We start from the raw sequence: 22,096 nt of genomic DNA on the forward strand, positions 1-22,096 counted from the left end.
AGAATAAAAGGAGGGGAGGAGAGGAGCATATGGTGCAGTGACTTTCTTAAATTTAAACGAAATCGGTTAACTAAATCTTTAAATAAATTCCAGATTAGCAGGTGGTGCACCCTTTCCTTCGTTTTCTTCAACTCATAGTTGGACATCAATGGAGAAAAACATTCACAACCACTTAATTCTGTTATAAACATATGGAGTTTATCTTTCCACTACATACACCTTAGGAATAAGATTCATATTTCCAAATTTCCCTCTCAAGAGCCAAGAGTAGGATAATATGTTATACATATCACACTCCCGGGAACCTGACAGTTGATCAAAGGCAGTTTCTGTCCCATCTATTAACCTTACTTTCTTCCTGCCCTACATTCTCCTTGCTGTACTTCACCAAATGCTAATCATAAAACTAATTGCTCCAAGGTCAGAGCAGAACCTAAGATGCCTTTTGCTAGTTAATATTAATTAACTTGTTCTTTTTAAATATTGTCCCACATAGTTTTTTTGTTTGTTTAACTGAAACATGGGTAAATTTTAAACAGCACAGAAGTGCATATACTGTAAGGAAAATTTCCCACTAACTCTAGAGCTCCAGCTAATTAATTTCTAATGAAAGGTCTGTAGAAACCCATGCTAATCCAGAGATTTAAACCAGTGACAGGACTTCCCTGGTGGCGCAGTGGTTAAGAATATGCCTGCCAGTGTGGGGGACACGGGTTCGAGCCCTGGTCTGGGAAGATCCCACATGCCACAGAACAACTAAGCCCGTGTGCCACAACTACTGAGCCTGCGCTCTAGGACCCGCATGCCGCAACTACTGAGCCCATGTGCTGCAACTACTGAAGCCCGTGTGCCTAGAGTCCATGCTCTGCAACGAGAAGCCACCGCAATAAGAAGCCCGCGCACCGCAACGAAGAGTAGCCCCCACTCGCCGCAACTAGAGAAAGCATGCGCACAGCAACCAAGACCCAATGCAGGCAAAAAATAAATTAAATTAAAAAAAAAAAAGTATAAACTGGTGACAGTTGGGGCTTCATGCATTCAATTTTGTAGATATCAATACAATGAGAACATTGATATAATCATACAACAGGGGGGAAAAATCCTTCAGAAAAGAGTGAGCTGTCTTGTATTTTGAGTCATTATAAAATTTCTCAAAGTGCTCCCTAAATTACTTTGTTTTTGAAAACAAAGCACTGTTTGCAGAAGACAGATTAGCTTAAAATGACCTCAGCCAATGACAGTTCTGGATATTTAGAGGTCATCTGATGAAATGGTTTCCCCCTCCCTCACCCCCCAAGAAAAGAGAGCAAGAGAGACAAACTCAACACCTTATATGGTACATGTTGAATAACACTGTAAACACGTTGAGATCCTACAGTTATGTGGGCAAGGTCTTTACATTTGGGATATAATTTCCAGAGAAAGTAGTACTGTACAGAGCAGGTCAGTAAACTTTTCCTGTGAAGGGCCAAACAGCAGATATTTTTGGCTTTGAGGGCCATATGGTCTCTGTCACAACTACTCAACTTTGCCACAGTATCAGCCATAGACAATTAGTAATTAAAGGACATGCCTGTGTTCCAATATAACTTTATTTACAAAACAGGTGGTTATTGGCCCTTTGCTGACTCCTGATATACAGCATCACACACAAAATTAAAATATTTCTGTATTTCAACTTAGATGGAAGTGACAGTATGTTTGTGGTAATGACAGTATATACCTTATCTCAATAATTTTTTGTATTACCTTAATTGTCACAGGTTAATGAGAAAATACAGAGACAGACCTAAAACAAAAAATATTATGGCATGCTACACAAGCAAAGGTCTTGCAGTGGTTTAGGAGTGGTGTGAATAGAGCGATGGTCCCCAAGCTTTAACATGCATCATAACCACAATGAGGGCTTACTAAAAACTTCCAAGTTTCTGATTCAGTAAGATGAGACCTGATAATTTGCATTTCTAAATTACTGGTGATGCTGATGATCCAGGGATCACACTTTGAAAATTACTGGATAGAAAAAAAGTGGCACAGAGTAAATAGTACAGGCATGCTGAACTCAAAAGAAACCATACTATACCCTATTTGGATATTTAGGTCTTCTGGTGAATTGGTTCCACCCTCCCTGCCCTGCCCTGCCCACCCCCAACCCCCCAAAAAGCAGCACTATGGTAGCTGCTAATTGCTAAATCGCCATGAGCAGCAATTTAGTTTCAGCAAAACATTATCATCTGCCACACTGCCTTAAAATTAATTTTATTTTTATTGGTTTTATAGTTTTATTTCTATTAATTGATAAAACTGTCTTAATTTCATAACGGTGTAAAAGGTCTAAGTATAAGGACCATCACAATAAAAACAATTCAAGATAACACCAAGATGTGCGAAAAAATTTTTTCCTTTAAAAGGGGTTTAGTATACTATTTAAAGCTGACAATTGAGAATGCTAGTTCAGTTGATTCTGCACATGAATCTGGCATGGCTGAGTTATTTTTCAGAAAATAAGAAAAACAATTTACGTATTTCTAGCCTTCTGCTCTTACCAATAAAGTAATTTGGATTATATACAACTCAAAATATAGCCACTGTATTACCAAAATCTCTGCACAGAATACTGGAAAGGAAAACACCACAGGGGTCTCACCATTGCTGCTGGTTTTCGCATTCTTTGCCAGTTGTGCACGAGTAGCAGCAATCAAACTGTCATGGGCCAACTCCTGAACCCGGAGGAACCATGGAATGCTACTGTCTGTGCTCTCACTGGAGAGGAAATCATTCCCTGAATCCTCTGCCTCATCTTGTACAAATACTAAGTGTTCGGCTGAAGAGCCCAGACCTGGAAGAAACAAAGAGAATATATGAAAGTTAGCCAACAAGTAATCCTTTGATTGGCCCTGGCTCAGAAACTCTGTGTCCTGATCAGCTATTCCACACTTTCACCTCTCACCTCAAGCTTCTGTTCTCATACAAGATTAGGTTATCACCTTTCCACTCCCAGCTGACAGGCTGGTCTTTATCTTACCTACTCCTGTTTCAGAGGCAAAACGGTCTTTCCTAGCAACCAGGCTAACCCTCACCTCTAGAATCCCAATCCTATCTTTTAGTTTTCTCCTCTCCCAACTTCAACCCATTCCTCCTTAGTGGCCACCTTACAGCTTCCCTTTCAGCCTTTCAATCTGTCCAAGCTCAAGTCTCTCCCATCCTTTTTTTTAAAGAATAGAAAATCCCAACTATGTCTCTAAATATCACCTTCTCACCTGTTCCTTCAAAGTCATGTTTCTTGAAGTTTCTTAACTTCTAACTTGTGTATCTACTTTCTCACCTGCTGTCCATTCCCTATCTCTTTAACCCTAAGCTCCACCTCTACTACCTCAATAACAATTGCTCTTGCTGAGTTTGCCGGACATACACTTCCCAGTCCTCATCTCACTGGCCCAGTATGTGGTATTTGGCATGATTCTGTACCTTTTCTTCTTTAAAACGTTTCCTTCCTTGGCTCCCCCCACATCATTCTCATTTTGTTTTCTTGAGATCCCTCTCTCTAGAAGCTGCTTCCCATTCTTCTGTTACCCTCTTAAAATTTTTTTTCAGGGTCCCAGATTTGCCTTTTCTGTTTATGCTCCAGACTACTCCTGAATCAAAGAATCCATGCTCATTGTTTCATACACTTCCTGAATGCTGATAAGCACTAAAACTACTTATTTCACAACAGACCTCTCTAGAACTCTGGATTCCTGTTTCTAACTCTCTAAAGGACACCTCCTCCTAAATGTCCCTGTGAAATCTCAATATCAGCAGGCACAAATTGGAACTAATCATTCTCCCGCAGCCCTACTCTTCCTGTGTGCACTATCTTGGTGAATGACACCACTTAATTTCCCAAACAAAAAATTTTTGAGTCATCTTAGAGTCTGCCTTCTCCCTCTACATACCCAACTGATCACCAAACGACACCAATTCTCCAAAATAATTAAAGAATAGTTTCTTTCCACTTTAAATATGACTAAGTTAACTATTCCCTGCTCCCCAGTTTTTTTTCTTAAGCATGAGCAGAAGTCAGAAAAGGGTAAAGAATACCTGCTCTTGTTAGGTTAAGAAGAATAAAAGAAGTGCTATCACTTGGCTGTAGATCTTGCAACAAGCTAGGAGACTCTGGAGTGGACAAAAACTCCGGAGACTTCTGTACGGTCTGAGCCCTCGTCTCTTCTCCGTCTGGACCCACATTCACCTGAAGGCTTCTCAACACAGCCGAGGAAGGAACCTCCTTGGAGGAGTTAGTATGATTTGGAGTATCATCTAGTAAAGGGAAAATACCACAGCTTTATGTAGCACCTATCTCCAAGGAGTTCACCATTTTGATATATGGTACCTAACACCCTTGTAACATCCCTTAGTATCTAACACCCTTACAGGAACAGACAGCATTTTCATTTTATAAATACAAAATCTGCCTCAGAAAAGAAGAGAGAGTGAAAGGCAGCTAAAGGGTGTCAACCAAAATGTGAGGGGCAGACTCCTCTGATGGTCAGTGGTAACTAATACGAACCATCCACATTTGGACATTATAGACCTTTGTCCTTTTGAGGCCCCAAATCAGTATATTTCCCTTGAAAAATATAGTTACACAATGAATACAAACTCAAGAACAGGATCTAAATTTTAAACTATTTTTCTTGGGAAAAGATACCTCTCTCTAATTTTTATAACATGTATGTGACAGTTCGGGTGAGTCATTAGGGGAAAAATCACAGCCTGGGATATAACTGAAATTGTATAGAATCATGAGTATGTTTCATTATGGTTCTGGGTTTACACCAGATGTAAAGAAATAATTCAGAAGACTTGCTTCTAGAACTTTATTCTAAGGGAGGGGATGAATTTCCAAAGGTTTTAGTTGCAATATAATGAAGAACTGCCAAAAGTGCTAAAGCATCCGATGTTTTCAGGGGTTTCATTCATCTTTATAGAAGGCAGGTTACATTATTTTCTTCTTTCAAGGAGATAACAGGTAATGTTATAGAAATAAAGTGGAAGCCTAGGGACAGCAATGCCATTCCAAAGCCTAATGAAGTTGTACAACAAAGTGAATGAATTTAATGCCACACAACTGGTTAAATGGTAAATTTAACTGGTTAAAACGGTAAATTTTACATACATTTTACCACAAAAAAAACTGTTCTTAAAGTTCATAGCAGCACTGTTTGTCATAATACAACACTGGAAAATAACTACATATTCATCAGCTGTGGCATGGAAAAAGAAGTTGTGGTACACTCATATAACAGAATACTATATAGCAATGAAACCAAACAAACCAGAGCTACACACAAGGATGAATCGCACAAACATAAAAGGTACAACAAGATACACTCATATGATTCCACTCATTTAAAGTCCAAAATCAGCTAAAATTAGACTTGGGTGATTAAACTTGGAAAACAAAGAACAAATTTTCAAAAAATTGAGGGCAGTGGTGACCTATGGAAGAACAGAGGTTGCTTTTATCATGAAGGAACCCATGGAGGGCCTGGAAGCTGGCAACGTTCTACTTCTTGATTGGGTGGTGCTATTTCCTTTATAATAATTCTTCAAAAGGTATATCCATATAGTTTTGTGCTTTTCTGTGTCTATCACATATCCCAGCTAAAAAGAAAACATGTAGGTCATGCATGGAATGATTCACACATATTTGGGAGGAAGGGGAATGAGATTAGGGAGGTATGTACAAGATACATTTGTGTTTGTAACACTACGTTTCATGAGCTGGGAAGTGAGTACATGGGTTTTCATTTACTATTGTCTATAACTGGTTGTCTAAAATATTTTAAATCAAAATTAAAACTAAAAGAAGGTAATGTAGAAAAGAAGATGGATTTTTTTGTTCCTGTTTTCATTTCCTCTATTATTGTCAAAATATTTATTCAATAAATTAAAATTGGGAGAGAAAATTCAGGGAAAAAAGCCAAATGAAGATCAAATTTTATTAGCACATGGAAATTTTCACATATTGAAAATCCATGGATTTGGAAACACTCCCAACACACCAGTAGAAAAATGGGACTTGAGAGATCAACGATGTGGGAAAGACAGGAGCTAGATAGAGAAACCTTAAATCAACACTGGTTGGTTGAATATATCTGCCCTTAAGTCACTTCAAAACTCAAAAAAGAACACCACTAGAGGATAGTAACCAGAAGACTTTATAACAAATAAGTTGTCACCAATAGGTGACCCTCCCCTGATTTAACATTAATATTCCAAATTTTAAATATTTCAATTTCTAGAAAATAAAGAATCCATTGCATCCAAAAACAATGTTTTCCTTCCTAATAGTTAAGTGATAGGATCTCCTTCTTCTCATCCAAAGCTAATCTCACTACCCATGCTCAGCATTCTACTTCCTTCTACCTCTCCTGGAGCCTCCTCACCAATTATCTACTCTTTGTGTTTGCAGCTTCTCTAACGGGCTCCTTCCTCTTAATATAAAACCACCCTCTAAAATTTCAGATCTTAAAAAAGAACTCTTTAATATACTTTATGTCCTTCTCTTTTTCCTTCCCATAGCAAGACAGCCTTTAGAAAGTATAGTTACTTCCTCAACTTGCACTGATACCTCAACCCACTGCAGCCTGGCTTTCCACTCCCTCTCCAAGGAGCAGGTCCTGCCTAGGTCAACAGTGACCTCACTGACCCTATCTCATTGGGACAGTCCCTGTCTCACTGGGCCTCTTAGAAGCATTTGTCACACTTGACTATTCCCTTGGGTTCCATGCCTGCACTCTATGCCAGTATTCCCCCTATTGCTCTAGCCTTTCTTTCTTCCCTCCTTCACAGGCTCTCCTGCCTCACCCCATACCTTGAATAGGGAGTTCCATGCAGTTCTGCCTTGGCCTCCTTTTCTTCTCACTCTCACTCTATGGGTGTTCATAACCATTCCTATGACTTAAACTACCAATGCAGGGAATTCCCTGGCGGTCCAGTGGTTGGGACTCCACACTCTCAGTGCCAAGGGCCGGGTTCAATCCCTGGTCAGGGAACTAAGATCCCACAAGCTGCATGGTATGGCCAAAAAAAAATTTTTTTTTTAAATAAATAAATAAACTAACAATGCACTTATGAGTCCCATGGTTGCTTTTTCTCCACAAATCCTAATTTTTACAGTTTCTACCAGTCAGTTATAAAGTCAGTTATCACATTCCACCAGTACCACAGAGAAGGCTAAGCTCTTAAGACTTGTTTATCTTATCTCTGGTGATCTTAATTTTTACCTGGTAACATTAGCCGACTGCATTCTGAGGCCTCAGTCACTGGAAGGAGGGACAAGCAAGTAATGTCTTTAGCTTCTGATTCTACTAGCCCCTGTCCTAGTGGGATGGACGTATTCTGAACAAACTGTACCAGCAGCTGAAGGGGAAAGGGGGGGATGTGGAGACAACAAATAATACAGGTTATTATGAATGGATCTAAACCTCTGAATTTACCAAAAGGCAATGATGTAATTAAGTCTTGATTGCTCACTAGTCTCAACCTTATTCATAGAAAAACCAGATTAACTACAAAATAATATTTTAACTCATTTTTATCAAGTGTTCTAGATAAAAATTGAATCGTATAATTAACTTCTATCACCTTCCATAAAACAGAGAAATGATAAAAATAATTATATTTTTAAATGGTGGCTATTACAAATTCAACTGCATTGTACTGATTATATTTTATAAAGTACTCTTCTGTGTATAGGCTCTTTTAATCCCCACTGTAACTTAGTGAGATTAAACATGTATTTTAAAGACAAGGAATCAAGTTGAAGACACTAAATGACTAGTCCAAGGTCACATTACTAGTTAGGAGCAATGTCAGTCTTCATACTTAGGTAACATGATTCCAAATTCAGTGATCTTTCCACTAAGCAACACACATGTTCTAAAATTAAAATGAGAAAAATGAATAAAAATTTTAAATGTTTAAATCCCCTAATCACATTTAAAAAGAAAACACTTTTAGATATATACAAAATTAATAAAAAATGGTTTGTGGTAGTAAATATTACATATATGTCATATACATAAATTTTGTCATTATGTAATTATGTAAATGTGTAATAATTTACACTTATTTAAATAACAAGTATAAAAAATCATAAAAGGTTAAGAATTGAATTTTTAAATTTTTGAGAAAGTACTTAGTAACAGAAAAGTAATAAACTAGTAGTTACAACCAAAACCATATGGTCCACAAAACCTAAAATATTTATTACCTGGCACCATTACAGAAAAAGTTTGCTGACTCCTGAACTGAGAATAAACTCTGGAATACAGCCCACCAAAAGAAAAGAAAACCAGTTGCCTGGGCTCACCTCTGGTTTGGATTCTAACTCATCTGATAACATTGATTCAGCTTCCAAATCCTGTAGCTGTTCAGGGGACAGGTTAAAATTTTAATTCAGAGTCAATGACACCTTCCTGTTATGCTCATACTCCTCTAGGAAGTGTTATGCTTTTCCTGTAAGATGCTGGGCTGGGTGGGTAATTAATTTAGCCTAAAAAAGGAAAAAAGAAAGAGAGAGAGAATTCAGAGCAGTAGGAAAATGTAGCTAAAAAAACAAAGCCACTTCTTTACATATCCAAAAATCACAACAAGCAAGCAAATAAAAAATTCAGCCCAAAACACTTGTTTTAAAATAGAACAAGCCCAACAGATATCAAAACCCATAAAAAGTTGTACTTTAATGTAGAATTTCTAACAATCTATTCTAAGAACATAGAGAACAGACTTGTGGTTGCCAAGGGGGAAGGGGGTGGGGGAGAAATGGATTGGGAGTTTGGGATTAGCAGATGCAAACTATTACATATAGAATGGATAAACAAGGTCCTACTGTATAGCACAGGGAACTATATTCAATATCCTGTCATAAAGTACAATGGAAAAGAATACGAAAATGTATACACATACATATATAGGTAATGCTATAACTGAATCATTTTGCTGTACAGCAGAAACACAACACTGTAAATCAACTATACTTCAATAAATTTAAAAATAAATAAATAAAAAAAGGTCTTAAGTATCGTAAAAGCTATATGCCCAAAGAATTTCACCTTATCATCTGTGATAATGACTGTAAGCAACATATAAATATAGATATATATTCAATTAGGTAACGGTTGATTATAGTGACATTGTATGACTTAAAAATACAGTTATGGGGCTTCCCTGGTGGTGCAGTGGTTGAGAGTCTGCCTGCCGATGCAGGGGACATGGGTTCGTGCCCCGATCTGGGAAGATCCCACATGCTGTGGAGCGGCTAGGCCCAAGAGCCATGGCCGCTGAGCCTGCGCGTCCGGAGCCTGTGCTCCGCGACGGGAGAGGCCACAACAGTGAGAGGCCCGCGTACCACACACACAAAAAAGTTATGAAAACAATGCAACAGAAATGCTAAGACATTAAATTACAAAAACTATACACTTGTTATTAAAACTAGTTAAGATAAGCACAGGAAAAAGTAAAAGGAAATTCACACAGCCATGATAGTCACTGTACTGGGTGGGTGGTAGGCTGGTGTGACGTTTTTCTTCTCTTAATTTCCCAATTTTTTATAAAAGGTAATTACACAGTCAAAATTTGAACAGTGTTTCCTCAAAGTAGTATCCTCGGGACACTCATGAAGCTGTTTCCTCCCCCTTACTTTAAATTCTTACTTTCTTGATGACTATCCTTAGTGTTGTGTTTGGATTCCTTTTTCTTTTTTGTGTGTATTTATCTATTACAGATTTTCGGTTTGCTGGTATTTATCTATTATAGATTTTCGGTTTGCGGTTACCATGAAATTTTGGTATAGTAGTCTATATATACACAGTTGTTTTAAGCTGCTGATCTCTTAATTTCAAATGCATTTTAAATATCCTGCATTTTCACTCTCCTCCTCTCATGATTACTGGTTTTGATATCATATTTTACATCTAATTGTTTTGCGTATCTCTCAACTGCTCTTGTGGATGGAGATGATTTTATTACTTTTGCTTTTTAACCTCCCTACTAGTTTGTGTGTGGATGATTTCCTATCTTGACTGTATGTTTCCCTTTACCAGTGAGCTTTCCCATTTTGTAATTTTCTTGTTTCTAGTTGTGGCCTTTTCTTTTCCACCTAGAGAAGTTTCTTTAGCATTTGTTGTAAAGCTGGTTTGATGGTGCTGAATCCTTTTAGCTTTTGCTTGTCTGTAAAGGTTTTGATTTCTCCATCAAATCTGAATGAGAGCCTTGCGGGGTAGAGGATTCTTGGCTGTAGGTTTTTCCCTTTTGTCACTTAAAATGTACTGTGGCACTCTCTCCTGGCCTGCAGATTCTGCTGAAAAATCAGCTGATAACCTTATGGGAGTTCCCTTGTATGTTATTTGTTGCTTTGCCCTTGTTGTTTTTAGTATTTTCTCTTTATCTTTAATCTTTGTCAATTTGTTTTTGTTTTTGTTTTGCGGTACACGGGCCTCTCACTGTTGTGGCCTCTCCCGTTGTGGAGCACAGGCTCCGGACGCGCAGGCTCAGCGGTCATGGCTCATGGGCCCAGCCGCTCCGTGGCATGCAGGTTCTTCCCAGACCGGGGCACAAACCCGTGTCCCCTGCATTGGCAGGCGGACTCTCAACCACTGCGCCACCAGGGAAGTCCAATCTTTGTCAATTTGGTTACTATGTGTCTCAGCATGTTGTCCCTTGGGTTAATCCTGTATGGGACTCTCTGCACTTCCTGGACTTGGGTAACTGTTTCCTTTCCCACATTAGGGAAGTTTTCAGCTATTATCTCTTCAAATATTTTCTCAGGCCCTTTCTCTCTCTCTTCTCCTTCTGGGACCCCTATAATGCAAATGTTAGTGTGTTTGATGTCCCAGAGGCCTCTTAAAATGTCCTTTCTTTTCATTCTTTTTTCTTCATTCTGTTCCATGGCAGTGCTTTCCACTATTCTTTCTTCCCGCTCACCAATCCGTTCTGCCTCATTTATTCTGCTACTGATTCCTTCCAGTGTATTTTTCATTTTAGTTATTGTATTCTTCAACTGTTTGGTCACTCTTTGTATTTTCTAACTCTTTGTTAAAAACTTCTTGTAACTTCTCACTCTGTGCATCCATTCTTTTCCTGAGTTCTTGGTTCATCTTTATGATCATTACTCTTAACTCTTTCTTGAGTAGATTGCCTATCTCCACTTCACTTAGTTGTTGTTTGGGGGTTTTATCTTGTTCCTTTGCCTAGAACATATTCCTCTGCCATCTCATTTTGTCTGAATTTCTATTTGTATTTTTATGTATGTGGTAGGTTAGTTACATTTCTCAACCTTGGAGAAGTGGCCCTCTGTAGGGGATGTCCAGATGTCCCAGCAGTACATTCCCCTCTCATCACGCAAGGGCCAGGGACCATCTGGTCACAGGGTAGATTTTGACTTGTGTTTGCAGACTCAGTTCCACAGGCTGTGAGACTGTAGTTTTCTTGCTTCTGGTGTCTGCCCCCTGGTGGGTGAGGCTGGGTCTTGGCCCTCTGGTGGGCAAGGCCGAGTAAAGGGGCATGTCTAGAGGTGGCTGTGGGATCAGGAAGTCTTTAGGCAGCCTGTCTGCTGATGGGTGGGGTTGTGTTCTTGCCCTGTTAGCTGTTTGGTCTGAGGCATCCCAGCACTACAGGCTGTTGGGTAGGGCTAGGTCTTGGTGATAATGATCCAAGCAAGATGTCAGCCTCCAGCAAGAGTTCACACTGATGAATACTCCCCGATATCTCTGCCACCAGTGTCAATGTCCTCAAGGGGAGCCAAAGCCACCCCCACCCCCACCCCCGTCCTCCCCAGGAGACCCTCCAAGACCAGCAGGTAGGTCTGGCCCAGGCTCCTATGAAGTCATCACTGCTTTTGCCCTGGGTCCCATTGCGTGCAAGACCTTGTGTGCACCCTCCAAGAGTGGAGCTCCTGTAATTAAGCCCCACTGGCCCTCAAAGCCAAATGCTCTGAGGGCTCCTCCTCCAGACATCAGACCCCGCAGGCTGGGGAACCCGATATGGGGCTCAGAATGCTCACTCCCATGGGAGAACTTCTGCAATGTAACTATTCTCCAGTTTGTGGGTTACCCAGCTGGAGAGTATGGGATTTGATTATATCACAAGTGTACCCCTCCTACCGTCTCGTGGTTTCTTCTTTATGTCTTTGGATGTAGATTATCTTTTTGGTAGGTTCCAGTCTTTTTCATCAATGGTTGTTCACCAGTTAGCTGTGATTTTGCTGTGCTCATGAGAGGAGGTGAGCTCAAGGTCCTTCTACTCTGCCATCTTGTCCTCCCATCCTCTAAATTCTTACTTTCTTAAAGCTTTTCTTTCAGGATTTTGGCAAATAAGTCCACTTTATTTCACACAATTTTTGCTTAAATTGGAAGCACTATTATATACAAAATAAGCATACAGTGTAAAATATACCCAGGATGGGAGTTTTCAATACATACCAAGGTAGAGTGGAAAGTTAGAATAAGAAAGACTTACTCTACAAAAAGGGCATTTAGAAGTACGTGAATAAATGTCTATTCTCCTGTTGGTTAAACCTCTCCCCAATGCTAGCTTCCAGAAATCCTCACTTTCATCATAAAAAAAATGTATAAGATGTAAATGAAAAGGCTCATTTTAAGTTTACCACATAAAGCTGTCATAAATCCCTGACTTTTCCTTTCACATACGTTTTTCTTATTCAAGCACTGTAACTGCTCAATGTAGTTTACCCATCCCTCTTTTCAGAGAGGAAGGAACCGAGGCTTAGTACAGCTACTTGCTCAAGTTATTAAGCTGCAGAGCCAGCATTCCCACCCACAGAGCAGGCTGGCATGAATAGTAATTACATCTCCCTAGGTCTGATCTTGAATCATCAGGATTCAAGAATTAAGAATTCCTTTTCCCCAATTCCAGCTCATTTCAAGAAGCCAAGAAATTACCAAATGTTTGCTTAGGTTAACCTTAGGGTTCCTCCAACTTGAAGATTCCAGGACTGTAAAATCTCTAAGAAACTAGACAACTATTTACTGTCCTTTATATTTGTTAGTTTTCTTAGAAACTGATGGCACTGGCTCCATTTCTGATATCCTTACCTAATGAAAATTTTAAAAAATTTAGTATATGAACATGTGTACCAAACAAGGGAAAAAATCAGATATACTATACTTTAGACATTTTTGCAAATCTGTAATAACAATTTAGAGAAGGGAGCTGCCACCTCTCTTACAGTTTAATAGATACCTCTAGATCACCATTTCTCATGCTCGTGGTTATCTGTGATGTTTCATTTTAGTCATTTCAATGATAATTTTTAAAAAATTAACACATGTATTTTCTGGAACAAATCAGTATCCATATTATAACTGAGTTCTACCACACAATTTTGGTGCCCAGTTTGTGGTTTGTATGTTTGCTGTATAAACAAAAGAGAGATGAGTAGGATGCAGCAGAATAGGCAGGATTACCTCAAAAGAATCTGTATTGGAGCACTCAGTACCATATCGAGTGTATTAGGTGGATCTCATCTTTAACACAGCAACTTGCTATGTACGTTAGCTGGAAATGTGATGGCAAATATACAATTAAAATTTTCTATTCCCAATTCAAGTTACCCACTTAACAGATTTCAAAAACTACAATTCAAATATTTTTTTACATTAACAGCTTCATTGAGATGTAATTCACATACCATACGGGTCACTCACTTCAAAAGTACAACTAAATTTTTTTAGTATATTCACAGTTATGCGACCATAACCACAATCAATTTTACAACAATTTCTTCACCCCAAAACAGAAACCTATTAGTAATCACTCCCCATTTCCTCCCAAACCTTCCACTGACCAAGCCTAGGCAACCACTAATCTATTTTTTGTCTCTATGGATCTCCCTATTCTGGACATTTCATATAAATGGAATTATATATGTAATCTTTTGTGTTTGGCTGCTTTCACGTAGCATACTGTTTCCAATGTTCATCCTTGTTATAGCATGTACCAGTACTTAATTTCCTTTTATTGTCAAATAATATTCTATTGCATGGATATACATTTTATTTGTCCATTTATCAGTTGACGGTCATTTGGGTTGTTTTCACAATTTGGCTATCATGAATAATGCTGCTATAACATTCATGTACAAATTTTTTTTAATTAATTAATTTATTTATTTTTGGCTGTGTTGGGTCTTTGTTGCTGTGTGCGGGCTTCCTCTAGTTGCGGCGAGTGGGGGCTACTCTTTCGTTGTGGTGTGCAGGCTTCTCATTGCAGTGGCTTCTCTTGTTGCGGAGCACGGGCTCTAGGCACGCGGGCTTCAGTAGTTGTGGCATGCAGGCTCAGGAGTTGTGGCTCACGGGCTTAGATGCTCCGCGGCATGTGGGATCTTCCCGGACCAGGGCTCGAACCCATGTCCCCTGCACTGGCAGGAGGATTCTTAACCACTGCGCCACCAGGGAAGCCCCATGTACAAATTTTTGTGTGGACATATGTTTTCACTCTTTAGGGTATACATCTAGCAGTGGAAATGATAGGTGATACAGTAACTGTGTTTAACCTCTTGAGGAATTACCAGGCTATTTTCCAAAGTGGCTGCACCATTTTACAATCTCACCAGTAGTGCATGAGGGATCCAATTTCTCCCTATCCTCTCCTTTTAAAATACACCTTTTTTTATTACAGCCATCCTAGTGAGTGTGAAGTGGTAACTCACTGTAGTTCTGAGTTGCATTACCTGATGGCTAATGATGTTGAGCACCTTTTCATGTGCTTATATGCCATTTGTACATCTTTTTTGGAGAAATGCTTATTCAGATCGTTGGCCCATTTTTAAATTGAGTTGTCTTTTTACTATTGAGTTGTAAGAATTCTTTATATATTCTAGATATGAGTCCCTTACCAGATATAAGATTTGCCCAAACTTTCTCCCTTTCTGTGTTATCTTTTTATTTGCAACACAAATCTTATCTTCTTCTGAATAAGCCAACTCTAACTCTACAAAGTCATCAAACAATACCTCACTGAAATTGGCATTCAAGGACTTCTGGCCAGTTTTGGTTGAATATGAGATCTGATTATCATGAACTGCTTCACAATGCCTTCACATCACAAATACTACCTTGTATGATATTCTCTACATTGCTATTACTAAAGTTAAAATATAGAAACAGATTATATATAATAGTGAATCCAAAGCTAAATCTTTCCACTATTCAGATCAACATTAAGTATTTCATTTCAGTAAAACAACATCTCTACAACATAATATGAATGTTAATTTGGATTTTCTTGGGTTTTGGTATGGTTTACGTCTATATACTTACTCATAAAGATATAAATCCATGGTAACAACGGACATAACACTGATAACCTAAACTGTATTATATACATGGTTCCTATGGCCATCAAAACATATTAGATTGCTTAAGAAAACAACCTTGCTTCAGCATATATTTTTAAAAATTCCACTGACCCTACCATTGCTAGTACTAAATTATTTGTAAATTTGTTTTGATTTTATAGTTGATTAAAAGGTATAGGGGTTCAACACAGGAGGGATAAGGATTACCTAGCTTTTTTTTTTTTTTTGCGGTACACGGGCCTCTCACTGTTGCGGCCTCTCCCGTTGCGGAGCACAGGCTCCAGACGCACAGGCCCAGCGGCCATGGCTCACAGGCCCAGCCGCTCCGCAGCATGTGGGATCCTCCCGGACCAGGGCACAAACCCGTGTCCCCTGCATCGGCAGGTGGACTCTCAACCACTGTGCCACCAGGGAAGCCCGATTACCTAGCTTTTCGTTTGAGTATATTTAAAGTATTTATGATAAAAATAATGTACCAGTATGGGGTTGGGGGGGAGTGTCCAATGCAATGTCTTTCCTTCAAATGCAATTTACATGACACTAGAGTGAAAGACACTGCTTTACTCAAAGAGAAGCTATTTTCAAGATAATTATGGGTCTCAGACGAAATTTCTTCCCAGGCTTTCTTATATTAATTAAGATAAGAGATTAGAGATGCGATACCAAGCAGTCGCCTACATCACCCAAAGTCCTTTAATTGGACAGTAATATTTGCTCATTTTTATTTTGTATCTTTACCCAGACAAAATTTGTATTCTTATTTCCTTCTAAATAGAAAAATTACTAATTTAGCTCCATAAAAAATAAAAGAGATAATGATATTTAACTATCAGCAACAAAGGCCAGGCACATCAAATCCTATTTTCCACAAATCATAACATAAATAAGGAATCTTGGCTCCGGATGAAGAGTTCATAACAAAACTAACTGATCTCAGAAACCGAAGGATTGGTCTAAGTATACTGTTCAGACCTTTTCTCCCTCTACCCTTGGCAACAACTAAATTTTACTATGTGCATGGTTCCCTATGGCCATGAAAGCATATTAGACTGCTTAAAGGAACAATCTTGGTCTAGCACATATTATATTTTTTAGAAATCCACTGACCCTACCACTGTTATTATTGAATATATTACCCCATAGTCAGCCTAAGGGTTAAAAAAAATGCACGCAACACAAACCTTTGCAATGAACCAAAGCAAAGAACACAAGAAGCCCTGAAAAGTTCTGGGAATAAGTAACAACAGCAAAGTTGATTTAGGACAACAGCAATCTCTATGGCCATCCTGAAAACAACTCTCTTTCTTGTTTTTAGCCAAATAAATCCTGGGAACTGAAGTTTGATAAACTGTATTCTTTTTATACAGTACACTCAACATCATCCAGCAAATTATGCATTAACACTAAGGAGCTGAACAAGTTTAATAAAGAAGTTGAGATGTTTAAAAAAAAAAAATACAAGGTCTCTAAAGCAGGGATCTAAATTCTGCCTCTGACTCGTTGGTTGAGACCTGGGCAAGCTATTCATCTTCTTGGCCCTCGGAAACTTATCTGAAATACAGAAATGAAATAGGTCTACCCTAAGATTATTTATATATCAGGCAATAGAAATAATTACAAAATTCTTCAGAAACAAAGTTCTGCATAAGTGCTTAAGAAACAAGTAAATCTATCAAACACTTAATATACTATAAAAGGTTAAGAAATCTGCTTTTTGTTACTGAGTCCAAATTTCCTATAGAGCAGTGGTTTTCAAACTTTTTTGACTGCAACCCACAGTAAGATACATTTTCCATCATAACCCAGAGAATGAAACACACACAGAGATACACACAAATAACATATTTTCATAAAACAATAAAATACTAACATATAATAATCTCATGCACTTTGAATTTATTTTTAAATGATAAGATCCACGAAAATGTTCTCACAACTATTAACAGGTTATGTCCCACAGATAGAAAAACACTGTAAAGTATTTTCAAGTGTCTAAAATGCATATGTTTAACACAGAATCAGTCTTAAAATATAAAGTCATAGATATAAACCTGCTATATGTATATATTACAAACAATCAGCAATTACCATTGATAAAAGTCTTGGTGAAATTGAGATTACTTAAACCTCAAACCTCCTTGAGGTCTGCAAAGGAAAATACTACACACTAGGCAAAGAAAGACAAAGTAGTTTTTCTAATTAACCAGTCTTTGGTCCCACACCCTAATGAAGAACTCTCATATACTAGACAGAATTAGTGGTAACACCATTTCCCTAGAGTAGGTATGGCCTAAAACCAATGAAGGCTACATGAAGAAATACTGGGAGGGAAAAACCAATCCAAAGTAAACTAAGCAAGCAACAGGGGAACAGAGCTGATACAGGTCTCTTGCCTTAGTCCTGACTACCATACAGAAGGGAGTGTATTCCAAACAGAAAGATGACCGGGGCTTTAATACTCTGCATCATGAAAGAAACAGAACAGCATTGTGTCAACCTCCAAAAAGCAATGTGATTCCACCCTAGAATACAAAGCCCAGAATACCAGTATTGCTCTTATCCTCTTGAGGGAGGTAGAAAATGCCTTGACCTTGACCCGGTTTTGGAAAGAAGGGGAAGACTGAGGGAGGCTTGAGAAAAAAGAGGGAAGAAACTGAGAAACACTGTGCTCCCCCAATTGGTCACTATTCATAAAGGTTAAAATAAAGCACATAATTTCAACCAAGAGGACTAGTCTCTCTTACCATGGGCCAATCTGCTTCTCAGCTCCCCCGAAACCTGTGGCTGACCACAGATACAGACAGGAACAAAACTCAGTTAATACTTAAAAAACGCAAACAAAATTCTACTAATGTTAGTGAATTCCAAAGACCAAAAATTAAAATTTAAAAAAGAGCAGTTTAAGTTTTGGCATAAAATGGTAGTGAAAGGAACAGAAAAACCAAGTAACTTTTTTTTTTTTTTTTTTGCGGTATGCGGGCCTCTCACAGTTGCGGCCCCTCCCGTTGCGGAGCACAGTGCGCAGGCTCAGCGGCCATGGCTCACGGGCCCAGCCGCTCCGCGGCATGGGGGATCTTCCCGGACCGGGGCACGAACCTGTGTCCCCTGCATTGGCAGGCGGACTCTCAACCACTGCGCCACCAAGGAAGCCCTCCATTCCATCTTTTATGCAGCCACTCATCTTTCCAAAACACAGAAATGCTTACGTCACTTCCCTTACCCAAAGTTCAGGGCTTCAGAATTAACAGTCAAATCCCTAAGCATGGCATTTTAAATATTCAACAATATGTCCTCAAATACTGTTCCAACTGCAGCATCCACTATATTCCTCAATGAACCCTTTTCTCCAGTACACACTGGACTGGCTACTAAATGAACACTCCAACCTATTTTAGTGCTCAAGGTCCCTTTCCCTTGTGATAGTTCTCCAGTAATAAGACCCTCCAGTAATAAAACCCTCCAATCCAGCTGTGATCTTTTGAAATCCTTTCCAGTCCTTAAAATCCAACTCATACGCCATCCTCCATGAAGACTCCTTTCCCTCCAGTCAGAACAAATCTGTCCTTCCCTTGGTGTTCTCACAACACAGTTTAACCTCTCTTTAGCAATTATTTCAGCCTGCCTTGGGAGTTAGTTGCATATTTTTCTCACTGGTTAAGGTTCATTGAATTTATCATCCTTCTCCCATCCTTCTCCCTTCTCCACCGATGCTTTGCACAAACTAAGCATTCAGGAAATATTTGCTGAATGAATAGGTAACCCCCTTCATTTACAGAGGGAAATAAAAGTCCAAAGCTAGACATTAACTTGCCAAAAATTAGACCTCTACTTAGATGTAAAACTTAAAAAACTAGAACCTAAATCTTTTGACTGCGAGTTTAGTTGACCTTGTCTCACACGAAGATAACACAAAGTGGAATTTCTCACTCCCTAAAAATAACAAAATGCCCCTGGCTTTATTTTAAAATGTTTCTTTTATTCTCTTTGCAAATACGCTGTGTTGGTCCTTGTGCCAAAGTGAGGAAGAAATACAAATTCTTAAGTTCCAAGTTAATGATATTTAACTTTCAAATGGTTCCTAAATGCATTTCAGAGCCTCATGAGCAAGTGAGATAAACTTTAATAAACTAACTGAATTCTTTTCTCTGAAGAAACTTCAACCTGCGAAATGCATAAGGCTGTAGACTCTCACAGCCCACACCCTCGCCTTGAAATGACACGCAAAGGAGAAACCAGTGGCCCAGACCCTCTGAGTCGGCAGCCTTCCTTCTTCTAGACCGAGAAAGTAAGCGGACGTACCAAAGAAGAGGGTAGGTCTGGGCTGAAATGTCCAGGGCAGAGTCGCCTTGACATCCTCGTTCCCCCATTACAACAGCCTAGTGAAGGGCCCCAAGGTCCACAGGCAGGCCTCGCGGAGGGTGCAGTCCAGGAGCCCCCGCCGCGGGGACTCGCTGACTCTTTCTCCAGGTTGGTCTTGTCCCCATGCCCCTGGCCCCGAAACCAAGCGAAGGAGCCGAAACATATGCCCCAAAAGCCCGCGAGAAGAGCCGAAGCCGTAGGGCTTCAGACCGGCCGCTCCAGATCCGGGTGGGGTGCCCCGGGGCGGTTTCCCTGTCCTCTCCGGGGGCAAACTCGGCCCAAGCCCCTGAGTAGCCAGCACTGGCTCCCTCCCTCTCGGGGACCACCTAGCCGAGCGGGTCGATCAGGCCCACCCCGGAGCTCACCTTTCCGTCCCGGGCAGCCGTCCGTCCGTCAGTTGGTCCCGAATTCTGTCCACACAGAGCGTCTTCCGGCTCCCGCCGGAAGCAGCTCGAGCGCGGGACAGGAAGTTTGGCCGCCCCCCACACACACACCCACTCGCTCGCCTCCGAGCCGGGCTGCGGCAGTCCCGCAGGAGGTTCCGCCCCGGGGGCCGCTGGCCTGCGCGGCCAGGAAGGCTTGTTTCGGAGAGGGAAGGCACTGCGGTCTCCTGCCTCCCACTCATTCCCTCTCGGCCTTTGTAGCTCCGTGGTCTGCGAAGCCCGAAAAACGGGGTCAGTCAATTCTAGGCGTGACGTCACTGCTTCCCTACTGCAGCGGATGGGGTAGTTATCTCCTGTCAGCTGAGATCAGTACACGTTGCAATGGATGCAAGCGAGAAAGAAAAGATCACTACTTAAAACATTTATCAAAGTTCTTAGTGAAGAGGACCTCGAAGCTTCACTGCCCGAGAAGGGAACTTGCAGAATCTAGTTCTGCATTGCATACCAGGTGGGGTAAGAATTGAGACTCCGGTGTAGAACTTTTTTTTGGAAGGTGAAGTCCCTGGAGTCTGCGTTCCGTCAGTACAGTAGGATGTAAAGAGCTCTCCGATGTCCACACCGGTGCTAGAACACTTGAGTTTCAGGCTAGATGCCGCAACTTGTTAGAGCTTTATGTGTTTGACTGACTTTGTAAAATTACTAATTTTTGAATACTTGCTGCGTGCCAAAGGATGAAGGAGGGACTGAGCTAAGATAGTGGCAGTGGGAATTAAAGGTGTGTTCTAAGAAGGGCATTTTCAAGGACAGAGACAAGGTTGAAGAAACCAGGGGAGTAGTTTAGTACACCAACGATGGTGATTTGAAAACAAAGAAGCAACATGTTTCAGAGGAAGATAATTCCTCTTTAGATAAGCCGAGTTTATCTATTCCAGGTGCCTATGGGATATTTACTTGGAGGTAAAGGTCCCTACCTATCTCAAGAGGTCAGAAATAAGATACAGATTTGGGAGTTATCAACACACAGACAAGAGATGCAGCTCTCTCTGGAAAAGTATATAAAACAAGAAAGAAGCGAAGGCCACTGAGGTCAACTGGAGTGACTGATTACTAACACAGTTCGAATCTACACAAAAGTATATTGCAGTTTGTAAACAGCTGACCATAAGCCAGCACAACACTCAGAAAATATCCTCAATTTTACTGTATTAAAGGGTTGATTACAATTAATAAAACAAATGCTCTTATTTAGAGGTACATTAATAGGTCTTGAACATCCATGTTTATGACCATTTGTTACTTTGCTCATTCAGTTCTGTCATTTTCTGAAGCTGTATTTGTTTTTGTTTTTTTTTTTGTGGTACGCGGGCCTCACTGTTGTGGCCTCTCCTGTTGCGGAACACAGGCTCCGGACGCGCAGGCTCAGTGGCCATGGCTCACGGGCCTAGCCACTCCGAGGCATGTGGGATCTTCCCGGACAGGGGCACGAACCTGCGTCCCCTGCATCGACAGGTGAACTCTCAACCACTGCGCCACCAGGGAAGCCCGAAGCTGTATTTGTTGTTTAAATCTTTTTCATCATTTAAAACTTGAATTGATGTCTATATCTATTTGCCCTCGAAATCTTTGTAACTATTTGACAGTATGTGCCTGCTAACCTAAAATAAACATAGCCTTTTATCAATATATATTTGAGTTTTTAGGCTATACTGTGAACTACTTGGCAAAACACATATCTTCTGTAGTAAATCTAGTCCCTCCATCAACCTAACCAACCTCAGTTATTTAATTTATCATACTACTCCCAACACAAAGCCTCTGCTCTCCTATCCCAAAAACTGTTCCACAAGCTCTGAATTCCCCAAAAACCCCTACACACACCCTGCAATTAAGTCCCTCTTCCATCTATAATATGGAAAGACCATCCCAATTTATTCTTCACCAAGCTTCAGTTCAAGAATTACGTAAAGCAAAAAAAAAAAAAAAAAAGAAT

The 22,096-nt window shown here is 40.0% G+C and overlaps 1 protein-coding gene and 1 long non-coding RNA gene across 5 annotated transcripts in view; one reads left to right on the forward strand and one right to left on the reverse strand.

Moving 5' to 3' along the window:
* ZNF410 (zinc finger protein 410) overlaps positions 1 to 20,238 on the reverse strand; it is a 37,751-nt gene extending 17,513 nt beyond the window's left edge. For all 4 annotated transcript variants that reach the window (XR_010941916.1, XM_067730471.1, XM_067730475.1 and 1 more), the window contains exons 1-5: positions 20,089 to 20,238; positions 8,360 to 8,542; positions 7,272 to 7,407; positions 4,081 to 4,299; positions 2,648 to 2,839 (exon numbers count right to left, since the gene is read on the reverse strand). Coding sequence is in view for 3 of the 4 variants with exons in the window: in XM_067730471.1 (XP_067586572.1) it covers positions 2,648 to 2,839; positions 4,081 to 4,299; positions 7,272 to 7,407; positions 8,360 to 8,392 (580 nt within the window). In the remaining variant the exon portion in view is untranslated. The remainder of the gene's footprint in view (positions 1 to 2,647; positions 2,840 to 4,080; positions 4,300 to 7,271; positions 7,408 to 8,359; positions 8,543 to 20,088) is intronic.
* A 149-nt stretch (positions 20,239 to 20,387) lies between these two features.
* LOC137221336 (uncharacterized) lies at positions 20,388 to 22,095 on the forward strand. Its single transcript, XR_010941974.1, has 2 exons — positions 20,388 to 20,614; positions 21,509 to 22,095. It is a non-coding gene; the product is annotated as an uncharacterized lncRNA (long non-coding RNA).
* The last annotated feature ends 1 nt before the right edge of the window (position 22,096 follows it).

This window comes from Pseudorca crassidens, chromosome 1, assembly GCF_039906515.1.
Source record: "Pseudorca crassidens isolate mPseCra1 chromosome 1, mPseCra1.hap1, whole genome shotgun sequence".
NCBI classification, from domain to species: domain Eukaryota; kingdom Metazoa; phylum Chordata; class Mammalia; order Artiodactyla; family Delphinidae; genus Pseudorca; species Pseudorca crassidens.